The sequence below is a fragment of the Buceros rhinoceros genome, unplaced genomic scaffold (assembly GCF_000710305.1).
Source record: "Buceros rhinoceros silvestris isolate BGI_N320 unplaced genomic scaffold, ASM71030v1 scaffold36563, whole genome shotgun sequence".
Lineage (NCBI taxonomy): Eukaryota > Metazoa > Chordata > Aves > Bucerotiformes > Bucerotidae > Buceros > Buceros rhinoceros.
Window position 1 is genome coordinate 8,109 of NW_010402463.1, and position 8,949 is coordinate 17,057.

General features: G+C 56.2%; 1 protein-coding gene across 1 annotated transcript in view; it reads right to left on the reverse strand.

The window, feature by feature from the left end:
• Positions 1–8,949, reverse strand: part of LOC104490372 (voltage-dependent R-type calcium channel subunit alpha-1E-like) — a gene marked incomplete at both ends in the record, with an annotated part of 22,070 nt that overhangs the window by 8,101 nt on the left and 5,020 nt on the right. Inside the window, 3 exons of the mRNA XM_010132645.1 lie at positions 1,449–1,545; positions 8,361–8,488; positions 8,673–8,838. Of these exons, the coding sequence (XP_010130947.1) occupies positions 1,449–1,545; positions 8,361–8,488; positions 8,673–8,838 (391 nt within the window). The remainder of the gene's footprint in view (positions 1–1,448; positions 1,546–8,360; positions 8,489–8,672; positions 8,839–8,949) is intronic.

Here is an 8,949-nt window from a genome sequence, read left to right on the forward strand (position 1 = left end):
CACCTCCCAGCACTTTTGGGAAGACACGCCTGATCCATCAGGGATGCGGGCATGGGAAATGCTCGGGAAGGGGAGAGGGGGCTCAGGTTTCCGTTCCCTGGTGGTTTGGCTTTCCAGCTCTCAACCCTTCCCACCTGGGGCAGGGATGAGGAGGGTCCCTAACCTCCAGGGACTTCAGATCGGCTGGATTCCTCTAGCATGCTACATCCTGGCGCTCCCTTTTTGCGTCTTTCAGAGATGAAGTTTGCCAGCACATGCACAGGGTCCAAATTATCCAGGGGTGGGGAAGGGAAGGAGGGGTAGAAAAAGTGCAGAAGGAAAGAGAGAAGGGCAACCAAGGCAGGTTAGACACGCCATGCTCCTTCCCCACCCTGGGCAGGCGGGGTGCAAACTGAAGTGGCCAGATCCACTTTCCAGAGAGTATATTTTGCTTTGTGAATACCTTGGGTCATCCCTTCCCTGCCCATTCCTTTTCACCCGGCTTCTTATGTCCTTTCCCTGCCTTCAAGCCTCCCTTTTTCTCCTGGAAGAGTGTGGTGGGGGATGCGTGCGTGTGTGAACAGACACGTGAGAGCTGGAGAGCGTGGCACCACGTTTGCAAGTGTGCAGAAATGCCCCTTTCCGTGCTGCTGAAAGGGCTGCAGGCAGCAGCCCGTGGCCAAGAAAAGCTTCAGTCTGCCCCACACCTGGGCTTTGTAGCTCTGGGTCCTGTCCTAGCAGCTGCTGCCCTCAGCGAAGCCGTGCAGCTCCCACCCCACATCCTTCAGGGCTTCCCGTGCTCCTGCTCCACGCCTACGTGGCCAGGAGCACGCTGTGCCTGTGCCGTTAGCTGACTGCTGGCCACCGCCCCGGGAGGGACAAGGGGGTAAACCTCAGGACACACCTTCTGAAGGCACCTAGCTTTGCCTTGCACGTGCCGTTCTTGGGACAGCTCGTGCCGATGCCCCTGGCTCCTCGTGCTCTGCGGGGCCACTCCTGCAGGATACGTCCTTGCTGCACACCCACTTCCCATCTCCACAGCCTTTAGCTCTGTTTCTGCACCGGCTGGGACAAGGCTGGTTCCAAGCCGAGGGGCAGAGCTGGGCTCAGTTAGCTCCTAAGGACATCTCACTCCTAACTGTGCTACAGGGTTGCTCCTCACCTCATCTTCTCCAACCTTCCCACTTCCACCCTACTGCTGATCCTGCCCCTCCTCTTCCACTGGGGTCTTCCACCCCAGAACTCCCAGGGCTTGTGAGTGACCATGGCAGCATCACATACGTGGGCAATGGAGACCAGCCAACGTGGCCAGGACTCTTCTGAGCATACCAGGCTCTCCAGGAGAGAGCTCAACACATGTTGGATGCCCCCAGCACCTCCCCAGCTCCCCACAGCCCCACCTCCCACAGGTCCCTCGAGCCCCGGCTCCTGCTTGGCTCTAGCCCCCGTAGAAGGAAGGGTTGATCTACCTTATAGGCCACTTTGGAAGGACATCTCTTGCCGAGGCCTAGCGGTGGTGACATAAGAGTCAGCATTTCATACATCTCAGTGTAATGGATTCGGCCACTGCTCATGAAGGGGGAAGGGGAGGGAGGGAGATGCAGAGAGAGAGGAGGCATTCCCAGAGAGCGGAAAAACGTACAAACAAAAATAGTACAGGAAAACAGGAGAGAAAAAAACAAACGGACAAACAGGGAAAGAATAGGAAACCCGTTAATCAAGGCAAATCGTACATGAGAGTCTGTCCTGATGTGGATTTATAGCACTGCTCACACAGACCCAGGAATGCTGGCAGAAAGCAACTCACCCCTCTCCTCTCTGCTGCTGGCCTCCGGCGCCTGTCTCACTAGCAGCCTGGGAGTCCTCCTCTGCTCTCAACCCCTTCCCTAAAGCCCTCCAGCAGCCCCCACCTTGTCCCACAGGTTCCAGGGCTGTGTGCGAGTGGTATAAATCAGATACACGGCACTCGAGCCATGGGTTATTTGAGGTAACGGTGGTTTGCACCACAGCGCTCTGTGGCCTCCGTAGCGTCTTCCCTCCCGGGGGGGGACCTGGGTGTTGCTTTGCATCGCCACCTAACCCATAGCCGGAAGGCTGTGTATCCCCAGCTCATAAGGTCTATGCAATTGGGAGGCAGCATCTTGCATAGAAGGCAGTGGGCCAGGGTCACTTGTCAAAGGAAGATGCCCAGTTGCTTCCGTCTGGCTCTGCGGATGGACCACTTTCCCGCCATGCACCAGTGCAAAAGGCATGCTGAATCGGCTGAAAAAACAAAACCGGGAGGAAAAGTTGTACATGCCATGCTCCCGCCCTGCCTCTCTCCCACATGCGGCTGCAAGTTCCACCAGGTTGGAGTTTAAAGAGTCTCAGCAGAGGCAGCTGTTTGGGCCTTCCAACATTGGGGTTCGTTTGGGTTTCCCAAGGGAGGCAGCTAGGATGGACCCCCACCTCACGTTCCTCTGCTCCTTAAGGACCTGCCTAGCAGTGCTGTAGCAAGGAACGCTACCAAAAACGGGCCACCCGATGACGCCTTGAGCCCTCTGCCAGGCTGAGATATTTGGGCTGTGTCTCCCTCTCTGTGCACGTCCAGGAGGACTCTCAAGTCCATCTCCCAGGGTTCATTCTCCTGGGTTCAGCCACCTTTTCTTCCCCTCGTGCCAGGCTTCTGTCCTGCACTGCAATGCTCAGGATGGGTAATGGGCAAGGGCAACCTCACAACAGCAAAGGCATCAACTCTTCCAGCTGGGCTGGGAGGATGCTGCTGGAGAGGAACCTGTCTCAGCTGAGGTGGACTAGGAGAGAGGGCACTGCCAAAAAAATTAAGCACTCCCCGCAGGATCTTGGCCTCTTTCCTACCCATGTGCTCAGAGCAACATGGAAAGGGGAAAAGAAAATGTCTCCTCTTCTCAGGGGGTACCGCTGCTTTGGAAGCAGACCCTTGGCCAAAGAGGCCCCCACCAAGATAAGTCCTGACATTTCAGACGTGAACTAGAGATGGTGACAACCTGCAATGGGAGCTGGTTTGGGGTCAGGCACAGAACAGACTGGTCAAGCTGTTTCCTTTGAGACCTGACACACCTAAACAGGTTGGAAAGAGGGTTGATAACAACACTGGAGGCTGTTAAGTGGGATGATCAAGAGGAAACATCCAGGTCCAGGAGCCCTCAAGCAGTGTCTTGGCAGAGCTGGCTGTGCACTGACTTGACTTGTGTCTGAAGGGGAGAAGACGGCTTCAAGATTTTCATACACGGACTTTGTGCAGAAAGGAAGCAAGAGGAGATCTTCCACCCACCCTTCCAGGCAGGGGGGATTTTAGCACACCCAGCACACATCAGACACCATCCTTCGCACAGCGAAGGAGGAACGGGTTCTTGTGAAAGGATGAGTTTGCAGCAGTAACCAGGAACGAGAACTGCCCTCCCAGATGGGCTGCACACTCTGCTGCTTCTCAGAGAAGAGATCTTAAAGTGTTTAGAACAGCCCAGCAGTGCCCAGAAACCACATCCCCATGGAGTGAAGCACAGGCAGGCAGGTGGAAGATATCCATCTGAACAGGATGGCTCCCAAGAGCTGGTCCAAGCCCCGTCACATCCTCGATGGGAGAGCTGGCCATCTGTCCTGTGTCTGGACGGAGATGTGCCCTGTGGCTAAAGCACAGTGGCCTGTAAAACTGCCAAGCCATAATGGCCTGGTGTTCTGAGAGAGCCCTGTGAGTGATGGAAGAGGAAATCCAGGGGACATCTGTCCTCCTGCGGTTCAGAAATAAGTGCCGTGTCGTACCAGGCTGTTAGGAACAGAGCACCAGGACAGCAAGTGATGCAGGAGCAGATTCAGGAATAGGAGGTGTCCACAGGGATATGAATGTCTGCAGAGCATTTAGCTGACTCATGACCATCTCAAGGGCTACTTCTGGGGGTAAATGTGATGCCCATCTCTTTGGCTCACTTTTACACGACTGCTAGAAGCAGGGAGGGTGAAGAAAGGCAGAGATAATCCCAAGGAGTAGAGCTGGCTGGGACCGTGGTGGCAAGCTGCAACAGCCATGCGGATTTTCTTTCTTCATCAGCTGCTTTTTGGGAATTGTTCCAGGGCAGTGGGAATCCCTGAAAATCTCTCATGCCCTTGAAATACCTCATTTCAAGGGAGGAGGAGACCGAGGTCACAGAATGAAGAGATGCGGATGGTCTCCCTCACACAACAGCAGAAGCTGGTCTCACTCTCTGTGCCTCCACCTCCCCTTGAGTTATCCATCTTCACTGTCCACCCCTCGCAGAGTCGGCAGAAAGTCCAGGCTGCTGCAGAGCTCCCTCTTCCCGCGAAGCATTGCAGGTACCCTTCTGAGCAGCAGGTGATCCAGCTCAGGAGAGCAGCCTTCACCAGTGAAGCCCTGATGGCAATCAAGACAGACTAGAAACGCCTCCTGAAGGTGTCTTCTCTCTTCTGAAGGTCTGGCAGGGACCTCAGCAAAGCCGCCATCTTTTGCCAGGGATGCAACAAGAGGAGTGGAAAGACTTCGAGAAGCTGCTCCTTGAACAGACGAGCCTTCTGAGATTCTTGCGAGGAATCTATCCCTAAATACCTCCTCGTAGATGAAATGACTGAGCATCCAGGCCTTGGCTTGCTTGCTCTGCTTTACTTTGGAGAGTCTACTTCAAGATTTCAAATACGTGCATCATCCCCACGACCAGCTGTGGAGGGTGACACAGCAGTTCCAGGCATGCAAACCCAAGATGAAGGGCCAGGAGAGTCTGAGCTTCTCCTTTAAATCTCCTCAGATGCTGTGAGGGATGCAAAGGGAAGAAAAAGCTCTGTGCTACATCCTCTCATGCCATGGACACAGACATAGTCATCACGGCACTTCCAAGAAAGTGGCAGGTGCAGGATTTTGCTCAACTGAGATCCCAAAATAAAATTTAAAAAAACCCGTGCAAGTCAGAGAGACACAAGGAGGCCAAATTGTGCCGTTTACTCATGGCCAGCAGCCAGGAGCTTGGCTCAAGCAGAAGGAGAGGAGCTGTTGAGCTCCAGAGATGTGCCCAGGAGTCAGTACCTCCCGAGCAGGTCTGGCAGGCCAAGAGCAAGACTAGCAAGAGTCCTGCTACCCTGAGACATGTCCTGTAAGTGCCATCCTTGAGGAAGAGTCTGTTGGGCAAAGTATGGCATCCCCCAAGGTCACCCTGGCCTCCCCGTCCTTCCCCTAGTCCTCACTCTCCAGAATAACAATAAAGTCCCCAACATCCTCCTGCCTTCACTCCCCCCATTCCCACCCCAGGACCCCGCAAAAAACCTGCTCCCACACGAGGCCACCTTGAGAAGCCAAGCAGGGATGGTGGCGTTTGGCCCAGCGCTCTCCAGGGGCTCTCTGCACCGATGGAGCCAGGTGCAGAGCTGGCTGGGGGACACAATTTGTCAAAACCCACCCCTGGAGGCTCTGAGCGCCCCCCCCGGCCCCACTCATGCCTCCCCTTGAGGGGGACAGCTGCTGGCTCTGGGAGGCCATGGACCTCTTTAAACTCGAAGGAAAGCAACGTCAGGGTTCCCTCGGGAGGCGCAGTGGCGGTGGAGCGGGGTGGGGAAGGAAGGGTGGATGGTGCGTCCCGTGGCCAGGTTGTGGCGGAGGACTGGGAGGCAAACCTTGCACGCCACCCTGTAGGGGCAGTTCTCTCCTAGGCCCAGAGGAGGCGAGATCACCCGTACTAATTTGTACATATCCTTATACGAGATCCTGCCGCTGCAAAGGAAGCACAGGTGGGTTAATAGGACACTGAGAGGGTGGAGGGCAGCATGGAGAGCTTAACCAGGGGATGCTGGGGCCATCTGTGGGGCAAAACCCCCAGGGTGCATGACTCTTCTCATTCTGGGTCTGTCAGACCCAGAGAGGGGAGAGCCACGAGCATCAGCTACTGCATTCTCCACCAGGAGTCAGATCATACCTCCTCAAACTGACCCACCTCGACCGTGGAGAAGGACAGTTTTGGCAGTCAACACCACCCCATCACCATTCCTCATCGTGTCCCTGGCCACCTACACCTGGTGGGAGAAGGCTGAGATTTTAGAGGGGATGAGCCTGCAGCTTGGTTGGGTTCTAGCCACCACAAGCCCTTTTGATAGAGTTGTGTCCCATCACAGCACCAGAGACCCTGTCCTCACACAGCCAACTCTCTGCTCCTCACGAGGTCCCGGGGAGGTTGGCAGCTGAATCACTTGTATCTCCAGTATCTGGGGAACCTGAGACAGGGAGAGATAATGTGACCGGCTGGTGATCAGTGGCTGTGGCTCCAGCACCTAGGTGTTTCGAGGTCCAGTCCTGTGCTCAGACCATCAGACCACACTCTGCCAAGGGTACACATTATTAGAAGCAAACCCTCTCTTACACACACCCCTTCTCGCCCGCAGAAGCGTATCTCCTCCGACCCAGGTGCAGTCATCGAGGGTACGGCCCGTATCCCTCCTGCACCGGCTCAAATAGGGAAGCAGTCAAGGCGCAGAGCTGGCATGAGAGGGTGAAGGGGCTGTCAGATGCTGAGCTCCACACTCCAGACCAGAGCCCTTTGGGAAGCGGAACCGTGTGGGGTGGAAGTGCTGAGGTGCAGCATGCTGCAGCCTCCTGGGCATCATTGGACAAGCTTGGAGGGAAACCACACGAGGAGGCAAAGAATGGCATTACCATCCCACCCAGCTCCTTTGCCTCTGGTTTCTCCTTGCTCTTCTCCCATCCCCTCTCTATCACTGGCCAGAGCTAACCCAGCCATTGGGGCAAAACCCATCTCTGAGCCCCCGTGGTGTTGGACAGTCTCTTCACAAGACCTTTGTGTGATGGTCCCAGTGTCAGGATGCAGAACTGCTGCCCCCCACTCAGGTGGTGGGACCCATTTGGATGTACTCACCCGTTCCTCACCCAGCAATGGGGGCCAGGGCTGTCCCCATGGGCACAGCACCACCAGGTTCCTGCACACGTTCCCTAACCACTGGCTACATATTGTGACAGAAGAGCATGGCTCGCTCAGAAATCAGAGTGGGGCATGGCATCGATAGGACAGCTCAGGTCTGAAGACCCAGACCACCAACATGGAGGGCGAGAGGGAATGAAGTGCCTGGTGAGAAGAAATCCTTCCCAAAGCCCATGGGTGTAATGCCCCACACCGAGCAACCCAGGGTTTCACTGCTCTCACCTTCTCTCACTTCTCTAGTTGTCCATCAGGGCATCTACCCAGCCATGCTGTCCTCTGCCCCTTGCATAAGGCATGTTCACTTGCAAACAAGCAAACCCACATGCCCACGGAGGCCTTTCACAGCAGCAAGAGTGCTGGAGGCAGCCAGGCATGGAGAAACCTGGCCAGCACCGAGCTGCACAGGGTGGGACAGAAATGGTGGAGGAAACTATGCAAGGAGCTGGTGATATTAGGCACAAGAAATTATCTTGGCAGGAGCTGGTCTCTCGAGGGGCAGGACATTAGCAGTGGAGGCGAAGAGTCTCCAAAGGGGAGTGTGTGGCTGCCAAGGACTCTCAAGCTGAGATCGCCCACGCTCCCCAGCACAGCAGTGGTGGGTCATGGCTCCAAAAAGGCTGTCCCTGGGCTGCGGGCAGGAAGAAGGAACCATACAAGATGACCTCATAGTGCCGGGACTGAATAGGGGGCACACATGCTCCCAGAGCTGCTGAGGGCTTCACACTGCCCCAGAGATTCTCCAGACCATCCTGGGAGGAGTGACAGAGGACGAGTCCTCTGCAGCAGCAGTGGGAACAGAACCAAAGCCTGGCCACTCAGGGTATGCACGGCCGCTGTGAACCCACCCCACTGCTGGGAGCGAGCTGCTGCCTGTGAATGGGAGCCCTGGTCACCGGGGTCTTCACCAACCAAGGAGTAAGTGCAAGAAACAAAGTCCTCCCACCTCTAAAGGGGTGAGCAAGCTGGCCAGCCCAGGAACACCATACGCCAAACAAGGTCCTCCGTAGGTGACATGACAGGAGTCCAGCAGACCCCCAGCATCTCCCCACAGCTGGGAACAAGCCACGCTCAGCCCTGCTCTGATGGGGAGCTGTGGGTGCTGGGGAGCAGGCGATGGAGTCTCAGTGCAGAGGCACCCAGCTGGCGCGTGGGGACAGGGGAGGGGGCTGAGAGGGACCTATCTGCTGTCCAAGGAGGAGAGAAAGAGCAGGAATCTCCGGCGCTCAGGATAAAGACCGTGGCAAACTGTGAACATCACCCAAGACGCCTGTGCCACCAGGTGCTGCAGGAAGCGGCTGCTGCCCTTGTAATGAGCACGGGCGAGAACAGCCCTTCCCTGACCATCCCAGGCATCACAGCCAGACACACAGAGACGCCAGTTTAAAACCAGCTCTGAGAGGCTGCTCGGGAGAGAAGGAGCTGGCTACATACCACGCTGCTCTGTCATACTCTGCCCAGATCCGGACAAACTCATCTAGATGGTGAGGTCCCAGGATGGAGGAATCCCGAGTCAGGTATTCAAAATTGTCCATGATGACCGCCACGAACAAGTTGAGCATCTAAGTGAAAGGGAAAAAGGCAGAGAGAAAGGAAAGTGGAGGGAGAAGAAGCAGAGCAGGGGAGAGAGAGAGAGGGAAGGAAGGATAATCATAGGAAGATGATGGAAGGTGACCCTACGGCTGGGGTGCAAGTTGGGGGTACTGGTAAGGGGCACCCCCAGGGCTCCTGGGGGGAGGAACTCACCAGGAAAGAGCAGAAGAAGATGAATGAGACAAAGTAAACGTAGGCCAGGTCAGTGCCGCAGCGCTCATTCTCGTTCTGCCCCGATGTCGCCGTCGTGTCTGGCTCGCAGCCTTTGCCCTCCAGGCAGGACAGCATGATCTCCTGCCATGCCTCTCCCGTGGCACTCCTGCACCCAACACAGCCGTGCTCAGCAGCTTGTGGTGGCACAGGAGGGCGCCGGGCCCGGATAACCCCCGGAGACACCTCACCAGAGGCTGTACCACGCCCTGCCCAAACT